The 20,406-nt window shown below is 44.0% G+C and overlaps 1 protein-coding gene across 1 annotated transcript in view; it reads right to left on the bottom strand.

Annotated features, from left to right (window-relative positions):
- Positions 1-19,848, bottom strand: part of P3h2 (prolyl 3-hydroxylase 2) — a 151,720-nt gene extending 131,872 nt beyond the window's left edge. Inside the window, exon 1 of the mRNA XM_028875173.2 lies at positions 19,225-19,848. Coding sequence (XP_028731006.1) covers positions 19,225-19,677 — 453 coding nt within the window. The 5' untranslated portion in view covers positions 19,678-19,848. The remainder of the gene's footprint in view (positions 1-19,224) is intronic.
- Positions 19,849-20,406: the final 558 nt, after the last annotated feature.

The raw sequence follows: 20,406 nt of genomic DNA, 5'->3' as shown, positions 1-20,406 counted from the left end.
TATAACTTTTTCATCAGAGAAACTATTCCTCTGTGTGCAGTCACATTCAAACCCCCTACATTAATCAAGGCTCAGAAAATGTTATTTACTCTGTCTGCCCTTCTATATTGTCCATTCTAGATGTTTCATATATAGGCATATAGTACATGGCATTTTGCAGACAAAGTTGTGATCTCTGTAGCATGGAAACACACACATCTGTCTTTCTGTGTAGCAAACACACACACAGAAGCAGCATTATGAGGGTCTTGAAATGAAAATGTATTCGACTTTGTAGCTTCCTGTCTACAAAGTACTTCAAATCTGAACAGATGGCAATTGTGACATTTGGCAAGAATGTTGGTTTTGAGTCTGCAATCCTCTACTGAGTCACAACTCTGCTGCATTCAGGGTCTGACTCACTGACCCTAAACCTCCTCGGCTGTATTAGCATAGTTCACTGATTTCAAAGCATGGTGCAGACACTGGAGTGACTGTCTTATTACCTACTCCGACCATTACTATTCAGAAGCAAAGGATGAGTGGGGATCTGCATGCCAGGTCACCTAGCTCACATCCTGACTCACTGACTGTGTGATTTGGACAGGGACTTCTCTGGGCCTCCCAATGCTGATTCCTTTCATACACCTGAAAGTCAGAAATGATGATGCGAGGCTCTCACACACCATTCAGTAAAGAAGCCAGTGAGAGTCTGACAACACCAACAAATGGGCTACACACAGCCACCCATGATCACACACACAATCTCACAAGCGTGCACACACACATACACACACACACACACACACACACACACACACACACACACACACACAGAACTAGAGCACACTTGTTATAATTTGAAGAGAAATGAGACTCTTACCATGATATGGGCTGACTAAGAATTCTTACTGCAGGCTTTCAAACCCCCTCCCCACAACTCTGTCTTGAGCATCTTGTCTAGAAAGATTCATTTGAATACCCAATTCTGATTGCTAACTTTCCCACATATTGCTAGATAATCCTGGGGAGTGGGTGTTATCATAGGAATTCAAAGCAAGAGGGTGCAAATATTCTACCCAGTGTCCTTCTCACATGGCCCCTGCCCCGCACTCCCAACACACACACACACACACACACACACACACACACACACACGCACACGCACGCACGCACGCATACACACACACACACACACACAAAGTGCTGTTCTAAGCACAGTTTCTACTCCTTCCTCAAGGATAGAGGTGTTCATGAGTCTGGAGTATATTAAAGGAGGTCAGAGATCTTAGGTATTTCAAGGGCAAATAGAAACTACATGTGTTCTTTCATATCTACATTACCCATAACTGATTTATGTAACCTAAAAAGTGTTGGGGGAAATTATTCAGCATCTATGAAACTTTATAGCCAGTGTATCTAAATATAAATGAGCAATTTGATGTGCTGAAAAATAAAAAGCCACAGTTCATTAACTCATCAAAATTACTTTACCAACTACAACAAGCTATCAGTGAAATGAAGTCTCCCAGGAGTAAGATATTCTATGTATTGTGATTAGAAGGTAAAAAGAACGGACCTGTAGAGGGGTTCCCCTCTCGAATGCTACTGGAGGACATCAGACAAGAGAAAAGAGCATGTGCAATAGAGAAAGACCTTTACCATCCTCTGATTAGAGTAAGCGGTACTGCTCCACGCTGGACAACCACTGTAAAGAGCCACAGACAGAAGTGTGAAATAACTTTCTATTGATTTTAAGTGCCTAAATATAACAGTTTTATGCTGTGGAGGGCAGAATAGAAGGACTTATTAAGATCAAACTGAAGAGCATAATATGCAATGAATTGTCAGAGGAAATATTATGCCAGGCATTAAAATAGCCTGAGTTTGGTAAAGAATTCCAAGATTATACACTCCAATTACCCTATTTTGCAAATAAAGATATGGACTGAATGGGGGTGTAGGTCAGAGGCAGGGGACTTACTCAGCATGTGCAAGATCTTACTACCACACAAAATGAAATATAAATGAAGATTCTAAAGTAATTACAGAACTAGTGACAGATTATTATAAAATCAGTCAAAATGTCCTAACTCCTACATCCCACCCAACTCATTATGATTAACTATAAATCCATCTACTAAGTTACTGTCTCCACTAAAGAAGTATCTTTTAAGAACTATAATGAAGTCCACAGAATACTTTAATTTTAAATATTTAAAAATATGTAATTCTTAAAGATTCAGAGAAAAACTGATTTTCTGTGAGAGTGGATATTTCAGTCAATAAATAATTTTTGAAATTCTACCAATACCAAGACTACCACTTTAGATCAATTTAAATCAAATATATGCAAGAATTTAGAATTTAAGAGGGACTGATTATGGCATTTCTACATTTACCCTGAGACAGTATGCTAGAAATCATTGCTCAGAAACATTATCTTTCTTATTCCTAATCTAAATCATTATTGCATAAATAATATGTTAAATGAAATGTTTGCTCTTTGTTTGTTTGAGGGTGAATTTCTCTTTGCTCTCTGCCCTTTTTTACTCCCCTCCTACACACATACACACACACAAAGAGAGAGTCATTATCCTTTACAGAGAAAGAGAGAGTCATTGTCCTTTATTGATTCCTTGTTTAGTTATTTTGAAGGACTTGGGTTAGAACCTGGGGCCTTATGCATGCTGGGCTCTTCTACTGAACAATAACCCCAGACGAAACAGGATTTGTGTTGCCTAGGTTGGCTTCTTGAGCTGAGTGATCCTAATGACTCTAACATGCAGTTTCACGCCACCATCCCTGCCTATCAAGTCCTTGTTAACTGTTCTGTTGGAAGAACAGACTAGGATGGTCAAATATTTATTCATTCATGAAGAACTAATTCACAGATTTCATCCCTGACAAGCCTGTTCTACAAACTCTATAGCCAGGTGAAAGAGTAAGTTGGCATACTTCACAACCAGAAGTGAGGAAGGCTCCTCTTCAGATCCTTACATGAGCTACAACACAATCCACCTGCCCAGAGCTGACTTAGTGCTTTTGACCTAAGCTGGCTGGAGGAGTTTATTTGAGATCAGAAAGACTCTGAGGCTGCTGTTTGTGGTAAAATATTATTAGTAAATCCCATTTAGGATCCTCAAATTAAATCTACTCCAAATAGTATTATCATCTGCAACACCCCCACCACTCTATTACACACCACCATCATCATCATCATCAAACCTTTTAGAATCTGTGCAAAGACTTCCAGTTCTGAAAATGATGGAACAAACCAACTTTGGACTAGACTTTCTCTTAAGAACAGCTAAAAATTCTAGACAAAAACATAGCGTACAATTATAGAAAGAAACCTAAAATGGAAAAGAAAATGGACTGGCTAGGGACCATAGCACCTGAAGACCATAGAGGTAGGATTCCTGGTTTTCATTTTAGTTTCTATGTGTCTTCAACCTGAAGAAGCCTGCAACCTGGAAATACCAGCAAAACATTAAAAAGGAGACCATCTAAATATGCATGAAGCAGGCTTTCTTTTGGCCACCAACCAGCTCCCAAATCATGACACAGCAACGTATTAGTTATGCATGTTCTGCCTTAATCTTATGCTTGTCCCACTAGCTCTTATAACTTAAAGTCATCTATTTCTCTTCATCTACGTTTTGCGTTGGGGCTTTTTTATCTTTCTGTCATTTTGTATGTCCTACTCCATACAGAGGGATAGGCTGGCTGGCGGCGGCCTGAGTGGCTGGCCCCAGGTGTCTCCCACTCTTTCCCCCTCGCTCTCTCCTTCTCTTTCTACTTCGCCCTACTTCCCAAGCCTAGATTCCTCCTCCTCCTCCTCCTCCTCCTCCTCCTCCTCCTCCTCCTCCTCCTCCTCCTCCTCCTCTCTGCCCTCCAGCCCCACCTATCCCTCTGCTGCTTAGCTATTTGGCTGGTCAGCTTTTTATTAGACCAATCGGGTGCCTTAGGCAGGCAAGGTGAAACAGCAATGCATCTTTACATAATTAAGCAAATGCAGCACAAACAAAACCAGGCCACCTTCACGTGGTTAAAGTACTATTCCACAACATGAACAAATGTAACATATCTTTACAGAGTGAAAGTAATATTCCACAGCACGTGTCCTCTCCTGTCTAGGGACCGGGACTAGTTAGTCACAGCAGCTGAAACGTCTGACATTTCAAAACAGCCAGTACACTGCAGCTAAATGAGCTGGTGGAGGGGTGTGCCAGCACATGTTGGTGTCAGCATGGTATTAAGAGAGCCTTGGGACTGTTTATCCAATTTCTTTTTTGAAGTTTGTAGATTACCTACAGAGAGTATGTTGGTGACTCGTCTAAGGGTTATACTAAGCAGGCTTTGAAAAACAAGATACAAAACTACAAGCCTTTCCAATTTAGAAGTCTGTAATGTGTGGGTAAAGAAAAAATTTTGGAACCACTGAGTCCTGCTACATTAGAAAACTTCACCTATTTTGATATCACTAAGTTCTTGGACCTAAATATGACCTCCTGTTAGCATTTGACTGGCTCATGTCTGAAGTTCTGGAGCAGCCTGACCTATCTTAGAACAACTAGTAGTATACACAGTGGCTTTTCTATTAAACAGCACCTTGTTCTGAGAATCCTATTTGCACGGTCCTAGTGCTTTGATTCCTCAATGTCACTAAGGCCAACAGAAAGTGAGGTTTTGAGTTGTCCCTGGTCTTCTGTTTGCCTACTTGCCCATTTCAACAGCTTCTCATATCCCACTGTTCCCAGTTATGGCTCTAGCTTTGTCTCTTGAAAATGGCCCACTTTGTCAATTATATTAAAGTACCACACAGTTAAACATTAGTGTGCCTTCTTTTCAAATGCTTCTTGAAGTGTTCTTATCCAAAGGGAGGACTTTAAGAGAAACCCTAATGATAGGAACAGCGCTGAGCCAGATGGTCTATATGTGCTCTTCTATTTCTCTCAGCTCCAGAGCTTCAAATTCTTTAAGTGCACTGGTATGTGAGTTGAGTGTACTGTTGAGTGTATCTAGGGATAAAAACAATGAGCTAATAGCACATGAAGTATATATGCAGAGGAGAGAGAGGACATTAAAAGGGCAAAAAAAAGGACTTCCCAGTGAACCTGCCACTCATTCCTCATCTTTGGACAGTGAATCACTTCAAGCAAGCAGCATTTGAAATGAAGACACACTATTGTTTAACTCTGTGGCACGTTAGTATGATAGACAAAGTGGACCATTTTCAAGAGACAAAGCTAGAGTGATAACTGAGAACAATGGTTTTTTGAGAAGCTGTTGAAACAGGTGAGTAAGCTAAGAGGATTCCTAGACAATTTTATTTGAGTTAGTCTCCTGTTACCTGCCCCTTATACAAGAAAGCAGTTTCATTACTGACACCTCTGATAGTGGTTTATTCCCAAAGTAAGCTTTCTGTGATGGATTGACTGACAGGGATTTAAAATTCCCAAGATATGTTAGTCTGCAGATGAGATTTTATCTATTAATATGAGACAAGAAAGGCTTTGAATATGTTTGAGCAAAGTCTTTGCTTCATAAAAATAATAAGCGTTGCTGGCATGTCAGCATGTAGAAGAATGCAAATAGATCCTTATCTACCACCCTGCATGAAACTCAAATCCACGTGGATCAAAGACCTCAACATTGAACCAGACACACTGAGCCTGATAGAAGAGAAAGTGAGGAACAGCTGCTGTGGATATCGATCTATATAAATAAAACACTGATGGCCAGTGACCAGACAGGAAGTATAGGCGGGACAAGGAGAGAGGAGAATTGGGGAAACAGGAAGAAGGGGGGAGGGGCACTGCAGCCACGCCAGGACAAGCAGCATGTAAAGATGCCGGTAAGCCACCAGCCTAGTGGCAAGGTATAGATTTATAAAAATGGGTTAATTTAAGATAAAAGAACAGTTAGCAAGAAGCCTGCCATGGCCATACAGTTTGTATGCAATATAAGTCTCTGTGTTTACTTGGTTGGGTCTGAGCGGCTTTGGGACTGGCGGGGTACAGAGATTTGTCCTAACTGTGGGCAAGGCAGGAATACTCTAGCTACAAATAGCCTTGAGTGCATTGGCACAGGAGACAACTTCCTAAAGAGAACACCAAAAGCATAGGCACTAAGATCAACAATTAATAAATGGGACCCCATGAAACTGAAAAGCTTCTTTCTGTAAGGCAAAGGACACCGTCAATCGAACAAAGTGGCAGCCTACAGAATGGGAAAAGATTTTCACCAACTCCATATCTGATGGAGGACTAATACACAAACTATATTAAAAAAAAAAAAAAAAAACCTCAAGAAATTAGACATCAACAAACCAAATAATCCAATAAAAAAAATGGGGTACAGATCTAAATAGAAGAATCTCAAATGGCTGAGAAACACCTAAATAAATGTTCGGTATCCTTAGCCATCAGGCAAATGCAAATCAAACAGACATTGAGATTTCACTTTACACTTGTCAGAATGGCTAAGATCAAAAACATGTGACAACTCATGTTGGTTAGGATGTGGAGCAAGAGTAACACTCCTCCATTGCTGGTGGGAGTGCAAACTTGTACAGTCACTGTGCAAATCAATATGGTGGTTCCTCAGAGAATTGGGAATTGATTTACCTCAAGACCTGGCTATACTATTCTTGGACATATACCCAAAAGATGCTCCATCCTACCACAAGGACACTTGCTAATCTATGTTCATAGAGGCTTTATTCATAATAGCCAGTCACTGGAAACAACCCAGATGTCCATCAACCAAAGAATGGATACAGAAAATGTTATTTACACAATGGAGTATTACTCAGCTGTTAGGAAAAAAAATCATGAAATTTTCAGGCAAATGGATGGGACTAGAAAATCATCCTGAGCCAGGCAACCCAGACACAGAAAGACATAGTACGTACTCACTTATAAGTGCATATTAGCTGTTGAGTACATGATAATCACACTACAATCCACAGACCCAGGGAGGCTAAGTAACAAGGAGAACTCTAGGGGGATGCAAGGATCTCCCTAGGAAAGAGAAATAGAGCCGATTTTGCTGGTGGACTGAGAGCAGGTGGGCATGGAAACAGGAAGGATCAAATCGGGGAGGAAGAGGGGGAGTTCAGGGAGTGCTGACTGGAATGGGGGGCACTTAGGGGGTGATGTAGAAACCTAGCGCAGTGGAAATTTCCTGGAACCTGAGCATGACCCTAGCAAGGGCTCCAAGTAGTGGAGGAGACAGAACCTGAACCGGCCATCTTCTGTAACCAGGCAAAGCTCCAAGTGGTGGGGCTGGACATCAACCCAGCCACAAAGCATTCGACCTACAATCTATCCTGCCTGCAAGTTATGCTAGGGCAATAGGGGCACAGACCTTGCGAGAGTGGCCAATCAATGACTGGCCTAATTTGAGGCCCACAACACGAGAGGGAGCCCACACCTGATATTGCCTGGATAGCCAGGAACCGGAAGCTGGATGGCTTAGAGACCTAGGGTAGAACCGAACACAACTGACAAAGAAAAAAAAAAAGAAGAGTCAATGATATTCTGCTATGCTCATGGATGGGTGCCTAGTAGTCATCAGAGAGGCTTCCTCTGGCAGCTGATGAGAGCAGAGGCAGAGATCCACACCCAAACATTAGGCAGAGCTTAGGTAACCCCTTGGAAGAGGGGAAGGAAGAACTGTAGAAGCCAGAGGGGTTGAGGACACCAAAACACAGCCCACAGAATCACCTAAGCAGAGCTCCTATGGACTCACAGAGACTGAAGCACCAATCACGGAGCCTGCGGTTTTGAGCTAGGTTCTCTGCATACATGCTGTGGTAGTTTAGCTTGGGTGTTTATGGGACTCCTAACAGTGGAATTAGGGGTGTCACTGACTCTTGCTCTCTTCTCAGGATCCTTTACCTCCTCCTGGGTAGCCTCGTCTAGCATCCATGTGATTGTTTGTGTCTAGTCTTATTGCCGTGTTTGGATGATATCACCGGGAGGCCTGCTCCTTTCTGAAAGAAATGGAGGCGCAGTGGATCCAGGGAAGAGGGGAGGGGGTGGGTGAGGAGACTACGAAGAGTGGAGGATGGGGAGGCTGTGGTTGGGGTGTATTGTATGAGAAAAGAATAAATAAAAAGAAAAAAATGTGCAAGAACTCAGAGTTTGTGACCAGAAATACTTGGATTAATCTTTCAGATTCTGGCTCACCTCAATATTAGCAATATCATCTCGGGTGGGCTATTTCATCGTTCACCCTCAGTATCTTTACTGCGAAGGGAAGATTCACTAGAAAGTCTATCTTAATCAGGCAGTGGTGGCACAGGCCTTTAATCCCAGCACTCAGGAAGGCAGAAGCAAGTGGATTTCTGTGAGTTCAAGGCCAGCTTCTCGTTTACAGAGTGAGAGCCAGGACAGCCAGAGCTGATACATAGAGAAACCCTGTCTCAAAACCCACCCCACCCCGCCCCAAAAAAAAGAAAGGAAAAAAACAGTCTATCTTAAGCGTGTTGTAAGAAAATCCATATAAATAATATAGCATAGTTGGAGCACAGGAAGAGTTAATAACTGATATCTATTATTGCTAATAACTTATAGGCATAAAAATACTCTTTCTCAAAGCTAAATCCGGCTGTTCACCTTTCATGACTGTTTTGGCACTTTAGGTTTCTTTATAAACTGTTTTGCAAACACAGTATATAAGGGAGATTGGTTATCTGATATGGTTTTCAGAGTTTGATAACAGGTCTATGTGTTTACTATTCTGCATCACATACATAAAAGATTCTTTTACCAATTTAATGACATATATATATATATCAAGATAAATATATGTATTTACCTTTCACAGTACAAAAATAATTCCGTGATTACTTTGATAAAGCATGAGAATACTCTGTGGCCCTGTTCACGTGCACACAGAGTGGGTTTCCCTCTGGTCGCCTTTCCTAACTTCACTGTGGACATCATGTGGTGTCTTTTAATTCTTTCCTCCCTCCCCATGATATATACATATATACAAAATCATATTTATCTTTCATAAATAAGTTCCTTAAAACTTTCTCATTTTATCTTTTCATCTACTCTGTGAACTTGGCATTATTTTTCTTCATAAAGATACAGGTTCACAAAAGGTGAAGAAAAAAAAAGCCATAAAAAGAAAAATAGCTATGTCTAAGATTCCAAGGAAACCTGAAATGGTAAATGATATTTCCTTTAACAGATTAAAAAAAGAATCACTAAAACTCTAATCCACTTGGACTTGGCTTTGAAGTAATATGTTTTGTAATTACAAGTTAAATTCTCTAAAAATCATCCTTTATCACTAGATCTCTTTTAATCGAAAATAGAGTTTTGCATACAAGATATTCTGATATGGTTTCCCCTCCTCCATTGTCCTCCAAGTCCTTCCCACCTCCCAATTCTCAGAGAATCACGTTCATTCTTTAAGGAAAATGACCCATCAAATTTAGGTTTTAAACTGCTTACATTCTTCCTATTTTATCTCGTTTTGCTTTGCTTTGTTTACTGAGACAGAGTCTAGCCTGGAACTCACCTCCTGCCTCAGTCTCACCAACTCAGGAGTCCCAAGTTTAAAGTGCTGTGCACAGCCTGGTACTACTTCTTACTCAACGAATTCTTAGGTGTTCTCTTCTCTGCGTCTAACATGATCGCATTCCTTCTTTCCTATCAAAACGTTTCAGTTGCTGGTATTTTTAACTTCCTTCTTGTATGCCATTGTGTGTCTGTTTTGTTTTGTTTTGTTTCTTGTATTTTTGCTGTTGTTGCTGCTGTTTTGTTTGTGTTAGCATTTTCCATAGCTAATCCCCTTGCTTTCAAATACACTGTCCACACACAGCCACACCGCATATTCACACAGGGCAACAACATCTGCCTCTCCTTAACCGTCAACGGTTGTGACCCTCTTGAAGACACATAAAATACCTTATTCTTCCTAACTCCAGGACCTAAAAAGAAAGCTACATCTAAAAGGGCTCAATACTTTTTTTAATTTTTGATTGGAAAAGAAGGATATTTTAATGTAAGTTAGCAGCCAGCTCTGGGGGCAGGGGGTGGGGGGTTGGTCGGTTGGTTGGTAGTTCCCAGTACTGTTTGCTTTGCTGTCTGGAGGGGGATTATGCCCTTCGGTAAACATGCTGAGCCAATGGAATCTCCCTCAAGAGGGTTTTTTCCCTCTTCAGAGGAAACTGGTTTTGCCACTCTGGGCTCACCAGGGCTGAACTGTCTCAAAGAAATAGAAATGTTGGTCAGACAGGACTGGGGGAAGACCTATACCTGCCTCTGAGTTACTGCTTTATCACAGAGAGAAACGGGCATATTGAAATGGGCAACATCCTAGCTGGGCGTTGGTGGCTCATGCCTTTAATCCCAGCACTCGGGAGGCAGAGCCAGGCAGATCTCTGTGAGTTCGAGGCCAGCCTGGGCTACCAAGTGAGTTCCAGGAAAGGCGCAAAGCTACACAGAGAAACCCTGTCTCGAAAAACAAAAAAACAAAAAAAAAGAAAGAAAGAAATGGGCAACATCCACATGCTGTTGAGAGCAGCCACCTCTTGTCCCAGACACCTGGTTGGTTCACTTTTTAACCTCTCATAATTTCTTTTATTTCACTTTTCTTATCTCTGTATCCCACCTTCCCCTCACCCTGTGTGTCTCTCTCTCCCTTCCCAAGCCCACAGATTCTGATTTCCCACACTTCAAACGTGTATAATCTAACTTCTCTTTTTTCAGTTTGCTCAAGCTGCTAAAATAACACATCTAGACCCAAGAAACTCAAGAGTCAAAACAGAATACTGTTTGGGAAACTTGCAAGATGAAGGAGATGTGTGTGTGGATGGATGGATGGTAGGTAGGTAGGTAGGTACCTGGGTACGTTCTAGTGTCTAGAGTTCACAACCAAGAGATATCCATTTGCATCACTAAAACAATATGTTGGATTAAAATGGGATGTAAAGCAGAGAAAATGCAAATGCTCTGTTCTTTCCTCCAATCTGAACTAGGGCAGAAAGGCAGGACCATCCATGACAGGTGAACTCAGCGCTCTTCATCTAAGGAAGAAAGTCTGTTTTCAGTGGATTTCCATCGGCATGATGTCAAGCTGTAGCCAAACTTTTTCATAAATCATCATTCAGAACTGTCAGAACTTGACTTGAAATCTTCTACCCTTGATGTACAGTCTTGCCATATATGGCTAAATGTTTACTTCGGCAGTTCTCAGTCTGAGGCGATTGGGACCCCTGAAGAATACGATGTATAGCAACATTCTGTGCTTGTCATACCATTTGGAAAAAGTATGGGGTATGTGCTACTGACAAGTTTTAAGTAGTTAAGGCCAAATATGTTGGTTGCCACACTAAGATGAAGATGAAAGCCTCCTACTACAAAGAATTTCCCTTCTCTGAACCTTTAAACCCAGGTTGAGAGACCTTGACTTATAAACCTGAAATTCAACCTTAGTCCCATTGCTTAATTAACTCCCCTTCGCAATCCTATAGAACCCATGAATAACTGTGAAAGTCTTTGTCCCTGATGCTATTTGTAAGTGCCATCTATTAGAATCTGAGAATAATACAAGATTATTAAAACACTAAGAAGCATGTCTTGCTTCAGTGGAAAAAATAATTTGTATGGTCTACTGGATTAATCTTTTGATAGTATAATTTGAGATGATTTTTACAAACAGACAAATCTGGAGGAATTCTCTGTGCCTAGATTCTTAACTGTGTGTTGATTTTTAACATGCAAGACTATTGATCTTGGCAGAGTTAAAGCTAAATATTTAGCATTCAAGCAAGAACAATAAGATTGGTTCGAGTAACTTCCATATGCTTCTTTGTTTGGAACTCATTTGTTTACTGTATCTTTTCCCTTTATCCAGCCCTTTTCAGAGTCTCCTTACAGTCAAGCTGCAATCTCCAGGAGGGCCTTGTCGTTTTCACAAAACCCACATCAATTCTTTTCAGATGATGAATTCTAGCAGATTCATGATGATAGCCCGGACTTCTGGAAATTCTGACATGTTGGCTCTTTCCTTTTCTGGCTCTTATTCCTCGCTTTCTCTTCCAGGAAAGATTCCTTGCTTCACTCAACGGAGAACAGGGTTGACCCAGGTGGTACTGGGAAGTCTTCCCCAGAAACAGGCTGAATGGCAACACAAGCAATATCATTGCATCAGCAAGACCATGGCTTTTAATTTTATGGTCTCCTGCTGATCAGATAATGCCATGAACTGCTACTGTGATTTTGTGCAGTCTGTCTCTTCAGTGTGTGTCCTGTAAACTGCATCAATGACAAGGTAACAGCCGTGGGGGTCTGAGACCTTGGGTTTTAACTTCCCCATCAAATGTCTGCACTGGTTTTTACAGTTGCAATCTCTTTGGGGGATTTATTTTCTGTTTGTAAAATGGGAATCGCTGAAGCTCTGATACACCATGAATGTGGCAAGGTACCACTGCGGAAAGCTGAGGAGACTACCGGTGTGGAGGAGGGTCACCTGCTTCTGTTCTGCTCTCCTACATATTTATGCAGAGTCCCTGTGGCCAATTCAATCCAAAATGGCTACTTTTTATCCAAAATGGCTCCTTGGAGACTAGCACTCTAGAAATGGTCATCATTTCTTCCATGACACCTAGTTCTTCCTGCTCAGCATTGGGAGGTGACTTTCCCTCTCCTGTGACCTTTCACAAAGACATAAAACGTCAGGAAAAGCCCTTTTAATGGGACTCCACACGATACAGGAACTCTGAGTGTCAACAGTGTCTTTGATAGCCTTTGTCTCAGAATCTCGGGGCTGGAGGAGCCTACACAATTGAGTTGGTGCAGCCACTTCAACCACAAAAGCTCCAAGGGAGAGAGTCAAACTCATAGACATGATCACTACCCCTAGCGTTGAGTTACTTTCCTTATCCTAAACAGAACACGTAGGAACAGTATAAAAATAATCCTCTCATTTCTGTCACGCTTGGTACTCTACACTTGTATTATAAATGTGCCATTTTCCATTTAAGTCTTAAGTATCCGATGTGAAGACTGGGGCCCTATGTGAGCATGGGCCTTATCGACCGTGGTCAGGGCAATATAACAAAGGACGGAGGGACTCTGTGTCCTTCAGTTCTACTCTGGGCTCTTCTATTTAACTGCATTCCCTCCGAGCAGCCGTGTCCTCCCTCCGACTTCATTTTCTCCCCTGTGAAAACGTTGGCTGGTGCACAGCGTTCCAGGAGTGTGACAGGAGGGGCCGCAGAAAGATGCGGATCTGGAGAATATCTTCTCCAGTCGGTGCTAAAGTCTAACACATGGGGGGAACACAGGGTAACGGGAAGCTCACAGGAGATGCTCAAACTGTGCACCTCGCTAGGAAGAGGCTCTGCGCTTTTCATTTTATTTTCAGCCAGAAATCTGACCTTGCCTACTCGTCCAGTTAGGTTTGTTTGAGCCTCTTCCTGCAAGAATCGCCTTACCCTTCCCCCTTTCAGAAGTGCTTTAATCCTGTGGACCAACAGGAGGACAGCGCAGGGGAGGGCTGAGGAAAGTGTAGAGAACTGTACAGCACAGTTCCTCAGAACAGACTTCAAGCAGACCCAGCCTCTTTCCCCCAACAGGCTGCTGTCCTCTGTAGCACTCAACACCGAAGGTCCCACGGGCCCAGCACACCCCGTGGAAAACTGCCTCCGGATCATCCATTTGGCAAGTGATGGACAGACCTGGTAGAAATTAGTTAGGAAGTCAGACAGCAGGAAAGGAGGGATGAATTAAAAGACAGAAAAAAAAAGAATTATGGAAGAACGTGGAATGGAAAAAAAAAAAAAAGAAAGAAAAGAATTGTTGCTCCTAATGAGAAATGCAAAATTTTCCACCAGACAACTGTGACGGTTGGCTGGGTGAATTATGCACCCTGTGAATGAAAACGGAAGCAGTGGGAAGCCTAGGAAGGTTTGCTTTCCCTCTGCTCTGCCTCTGAAGGCAATGGAGCCAATCTCACGGCACCATGGATTCCCCAGAAGGCCACAGGACAACACTATGCCCTTGATGTAGAGCTTGAAATAAAACAGGACTAGAGGGTAGGAGGCCTGTATTCTAGACCCCAATTCCAATGGCAGCCCTTCCTTGTTTTACCAACCTAGGGATAATGGCATTGTTTGTTAAGTGACAGGGCTAGAATCCTTCGTGGTCTTTGGGGTCCTCCAGGTCAACGCATTTCAGTTCCTGTATTCAGCATCCCTGGCTTTGCTGGACTGAATTTCTAGAATCATACCATTACCTCTTCTACTTCCCTGCCCCAACACAATTATTTGACTAGAGGAAACTCACCAGAAGTCCCTCAGCCCTGAGACCTAAGCTTCGACAAAATTCACACTTTTCTCAGGGAATCGACCTTCTACCTCTATCAACCTATCAATGAGCATCTAATATTAGTGACAGACTCTATTGGATTTCCAGAGATGGGGTCTGTTTTTAAAAAACAACAGAAAACAAAAATGAGGAGGGTAGTTTTATTACTAGCTTTTATTAGAATCAGTAAAGGAATCCCTGATGCCCCAGGCCATGAAGAAAGCAAACTTGTAAGCACTGAGTCGCAGCTCCCATCGGATCTAATTGTCAGCCCCGGAGCACACAGGAGTTACAGGAATGGGCTGGTGAAGAGCTGGGCAGACTTCCGATGCCTATGTCTGATGTGGAAACAACTGGGATGACTAGGCAGGACCTAGCAACCGGCTACACGATGAATTTCACAGGTTTCCTTCCTAAGGAATGTGACGTAGGATACGGATAGTGACACATTTTGATGATTCAAGGGAAAAAAAGAACGGCTTTTTAGAGGTGGGGGAAGACTCATTTTCTGAAGAATAGCTAATATTTCAGAGTAGTATTTCAAGAAGATAAAACCATGCCTCTTGAAATAACTGAAGGATGAATATGCATATGCTATAAACCTTTGGAAAAAAAGACTGAAATGTCAAATCAGGACAAGGTTTTCTTCTGAACCAAGAGCCATATGAAGAGATCCTTTTGGGCTTTCAATTCTCTTTGAAGGAAGGCACTCAGTCCAGAAAGACAATGTAGCTATAAAGCAGAACTGGAGTGAGGAAATAACTTGAGCTGACTTTTTTTTTCCTTCTTTATAAATCACAAATAGATTATGGTCCAGATAAAGAGATAAGAAGCTGATTGGAGGTGGGGCAGAATTGCCTAAGTTAATGCACCACCCCCTCTTTCACTTAATCCTAGGAAGAAAAACACAGGTCAGGTCAGATTTCACAAAGCACAATTCAAGGATAAAACATGTTAGAGCAAGCTTGTTTTCAGTTAAAAAAAAAAAAAAAAGCTCTGGATTGTTGCTGGTTCTTTTTACCCAGATAGGAACAGTGGAAGAAAAAGATGCAGAAAACATTCCGGATGATTCAGGACACAACTAAGAAAGGAAAATCTCTCTCTTACATTTGTTTAAAAAGCCACAGATGTTCATAAAGTAGGTACAGTGGGTCGAGAATTTTCTGAAGCTCAGCTTTAAATGATAAAAGCTAAAGATAGATTTGAAAAAGAGGGGGAACAATCAAATCAACTAAGTAGATAGTTAACTCCTAAGGTTAGTGGACTCCACTGCCTCCAGATCATCCATTTGGCAAGTGATGGACAGACCTGGTAGAAATTAGTTAGGAAGTCAGACAGCAGGAAAGGAGGATGAATTAAAAGACAGCAAAAGAATTATGGGAGAACGTGGAATGGAAAAAAAGAAAGAAAAGAATTGTTGCTCCTAATGAGAAATGCAAAATTCTCCTAAGTACAAAACAGCAAGAATTCGCCCTAAGTGACATCCAGGAAAACAGAGCAAATGTGGTAAACCACCCTTCACCCACACAGAAATGTCTCTCAGTATTCCGCATCACAGAGCTGAGCTAGTATCCACGCAACAAATGGATACTGAGTGCTGATGCCGACCCATCTTGTTGAAGAGATTTAGAGCGAATAGGATTGCTGATGACCCAACTCAGACTTCTTGACCATAAATGTCTACTATTCAGTCACATTTTCATGCACCAAAAGGTTACAGAATCATGCAGCTTGTAAACATCCTTGCCTAGGAATCCCTTCTTTGAGTACAAAAGAAACTGGTGGCTCTTGACTGCTGGGAGCTCACAAAAGTAATGACACACACACACTTGAACACTTTAAAATAAACTAAAGAGGCAAAAGAGGAAAGTTCTCTGCCAGGAGCATTCAAGACAGCTGCTGGGAGCTATGGCAGGACACGAGGAGCCTCACAGAAGTCTCTCTCGGTGTTAGGATAGTGATGATTTCCACAATAGTAACGAGAATAAGTGCACCTATTGAGTTTGTTAAGAGTCAGGCCCCAGTCTGTCTGGAACTAAACTTAAACCAAGCAGGTAGTCTAGTATTTCCCCACCTTGCAAATGTGGAGATAGAAAGCTGGGGGAGTCGACGACAGACTGAATCTCCAATCTGTTCTTATTCCAGGTCCTTCAAGTTCGGGAGGAATGGCCAGACTAAGATCCAAAGTGTCAGACATGTAGAAACAGGACCATAAAGGGGAAGGGACAGAGAGAGAGAAGGCTGGGTTCAACTATTTAGGCTTTATACAGTAGCAAAGAGAAACCACTATGCACTCTCACAAGGAATGTCCCATTAACGGCGTATCTTAGGGTTGATAAGTTATATCTCACAAAAGAGAGATTTTAAAATGTTGGGAGGAGTCTTACCCTGCCTTTGTGCGCACACAGCATGCGCGCACACACACACACACACACACACACACACACAAACTATGCCTCTGGAGGGCTACCAGCACCTAACTGTTGAGACAGTTTCCCCACATGCCAGGCTTCTGAGAAGATTGGATACAGCAGTACTAAAGAGGAGTACCTGTGACTTCAGGGAACAAGGACCTGCCCATCCCCGGAGCTGTCCAAATCTGGCTTCCCTGTAATTCCTGCTAGCACAGCATTCTACAGAGCCCAGCGCCATCCAGGGACTGTGGCTACAGCACAGGCTGGAGTCCACTAACCTCAGAGCCCAGACTGACTCTAGGTCCTGGGCTCACTTCACCAAATCATGCTAAACTGACAGCATTTGGGTGACAAGGAGCAGGTCCCTTTCCCTTTCTGAACATCCTAATCTTTATCTCTCAAAAGAGAAATCTCAGTGCAAGGCGTCAAAGTTCACAATTCTCATCTCTTACTGTCCAACTTATGAGCATTAGGGATCTGTTGCCACCAGCTCGTTATCCAGGATGCAGGAGGATATTACTCCTGACAGCCAGTACAGTGTTTATCTTCTAGCTGAGAATGGTTGTGCTACCTTAATACAGAGATGTCTTCTGTTCTTCAGAGTTATATCTGGCCTAGGATTAGACTTCTAAGTACAAACTGGGTTACAGCCATCAGAAGCAATTCAGTTTCACATGGATTTGGATTTATAGACTATAGCCAGTTCATTCATACATGACACCATGACCATATCCAAGTACACAGAGGCTGGTCACCCTGCCACTGAATGAACATCCCACAGTCCAAATTTCCTACTGCCTAAGAATGGCCTTTTAATATTTTGGATGTTTTAGTCTATATGATGGTAGTGCTGGTGTGTGTGTGTGTGTGTGTGTGTGTGTGTGTGTGTGTGTGTGTGTGTGTATGGGGGGGGGGTGTTTCCCTAACAGGCAAAGGCAAGGCTTCCCCCTAGAGTTTCCATGGAGCATGGAGCACAGAGAAGAGTTATAATGTATCCTTTAGGTGTTAACAAGCAAAGCAGTACAAATATTTCCTTCTTCAGAAATTGTCATTTATGTGAATCAATGTCACTACAAAACTTTGAAGGCTGTAAACTTGTGGCTTCATCTTCCTTGACCTCCAGTCATGGAACAGGGACCAGGAGATGAGAAACAAATGTTTCCAATATATGAAAATATATAACTACAGAACCACAGCAATCCCCATACTGACAGCATGGTTATTTATTTTCAGAAGACCCCATGTGAGTATGCATCCCCTCTCTTTTCCTTTCCTTCCTAAGAAAAGAAAATCTGTCTGCCGTGTACTACTACAGAACCATCAACAAAATGGCTCCATCTCCCCTCACACCTGAGACTCCCCGGAGGCCATAAATAGGGGCCACACTACAGGACCGCCCGTACTCTGCTCTGGGAACCTTCTTAGAATATTTTTGCAATTGACTCTCAGGGGGCCCTCTCCCAGAACTGACTGATATCTGGAAGAACAGGAAAACTTGTGCCACTCTCTTTTTAAAAAGCAACGTTACACTTAATGCATGCCTTAGCAAATCCATTGGAAAGCACAGGAGAACAAACGATTCACGAGTCCTGGAGAGAATTCTGGCCGCCTCTTCATTTCTTGACCCAGCCTAGTCAACTCCTGAACTTCAGCACTGCTCACACTGGAGCTCTGAGGTTAGTTCTCTGTTGTGAGTTTTTAAACTCCTCCGTCCGCCGCTCTGGGAAAGACCTGAGTATATACACCCAGAAAGTCACAAGGTAGGAAGAACTGGAGAAACATGAGTTAGTGGAAGTGGGGGCGGAGGAAACCATTCTAAAATTTGTCTGCTCTGCGTCCAGTTAGGTCTTTTAAATTGTGGGGGTGGGATATATGCCAGTTAGATTGCATCCCTCTTGACAGTAACTTCGAGGAGATTAAACAGATGCATATAAAACCAGAGAGCACTGGGCACCTGAGGTGGAGCAGCCCACGACGGTAGGAATCCCCAGTAACCTGAAGCAGTACCCCCCGAAAAACTCCATATTTTCAATGAGATTGCCTCACATAGCCTCAAGCACACTTCCTCCACTGTTTTCCTTTGCTCTTCTATAGTTGAAGAGGAATAGCTTCTGTTTTAGAACCATGTTTCCTTTCAGCTTGAGAAAACTTGGTTAAACTTAGCAGGTTCAGTCTGCAGAGCAGAAGAGACGGCAGGGAGAAGAAAGGGAAATCAAGATCAGACTATGTCAAGGAATGTACTCTAGGGTCTAGGTAGACCACAGCGTTGAAGGACACTTTTGATACAATCTTACGGCCCAGCCCACTTTTGCCAAGTGAAGCTGATGCTGAGACAGAGAGCAATGGGGACCTGCCCAAGTCCATCTAGTCCCCGGGCGTCTACTTTGACACACAGGAGAGCCGCTGTGAAAGGCTGGCTGGAGGGCAGAGCAATGCCCAGGAGCCAACCCTGGGAAGGGGGCGCGCGGGCTTTGGGTGCAACACGCGCTCCGTACCTTGATGTAGGCCCGCTGCAGGTAGTTGTAGGGCACTCTGCGCTGGAAGTCGCTGCGCACGTCCTCGCTGACGCGGTGGCGGGACGCGGGGCCGCCCAGGCGCTGGCTCTGGCAGCTGCGGGAGCAGCGCGCCCGCTCGAGCAGCGCTCGGAAGAAGGGCAGCTCGGCTCCCGGGCCGGCGCCAGGGGGTGCGAGCGGGAGGCGCGCCGCGCAGTGGCGGGCGCAGCGCGTGCGGATGTCTCGCAGGCGCCGGTGGCTGCGCAGCGAGGCTTCCAGGTCACGCACCGCACGCTCGTAGTCGCCGCTGTAGTAGGCAGCCACCCCGCTGGCGTAGAGCAGATCGTAGGGCTGCAGCGGGCCGCGCTCGGGCTCGGGCTCCGGCTCCTGGGGGCCGCCCCACAGAGGCGCGGGCAGCAGCAGCAGCAGCAGCGACACCCACGTGCTCTCCCGCATCCTCCGCCGGACCCGCGCGGGGAGCCGCCTTGCTCCGTGCCTGCCCCGCCGCACCTCGTGTCCGAGCCCCGCTCCCGTTCCACGGGCTAGCCCGCCGGTCCCGCCGCGATCCTGCTGCCCGCCAGCCCCAGGTGACCGGCGGCGCGCTGCGGTCCTGGAGGCGGAGGCTCGCCCGGCTGGCCGCTCTTAAAGGGACGCCTCCAACTCACACGCTCCTCCTGCCGCCGAGCCTCCGCGAGCCGCGCTCCAGCAGCCTGCGAGCTAGCGCCGCGAGAGGCAGACCCTGGGGACAAGTTTGGCGTGTGGGGTCCCCTGTGGGTGGCAGAGGAGGGTGGAATTGCTTTCTCTTCTGCATGTGGGGGAGTGAGGCGCACAGTCGTTTTCTGCTCTTTGCAGTCCTTCACCCTCAGATGCAACATGAAGGTCCATTTCAGCCTGTGTGGAACGCACCGGGCAGAGGGAGGGGCTCGGACCAGTTGAATAGGTTTGAGGAGAAAAGTGGTTTGCCCAAGTTTATACAGTTAAGAACAAGTAAAAGATGGGCCTCACTGTGGGCCGCAGGAATGGAAGCTTCCCGCCCTCCTCTAAGGCAGGGTCTCCCTCTCTCTGGCCTTCTCAGTTTGGCTGTTATGTGGATGTGTTCCTGCATTGTATGTGGAGAGTGTGCTATGGAGAGGACGATAAATAACCCAAGTTTCCTGTTCAGACCGCTGGAGGAAGGTGAAGCCT

Source organism: Peromyscus leucopus, chromosome 12 (assembly GCF_004664715.2).
Source record: "Peromyscus leucopus breed LL Stock chromosome 12, UCI_PerLeu_2.1, whole genome shotgun sequence".
Classification (NCBI taxonomy): Eukaryota; Metazoa; Chordata; class Mammalia; order Rodentia; family Cricetidae; genus Peromyscus; species Peromyscus leucopus.
Note: the sequence above shows the minus strand (reverse complement) of the source record. Positions and strands in the feature narration are given on the sequence as shown.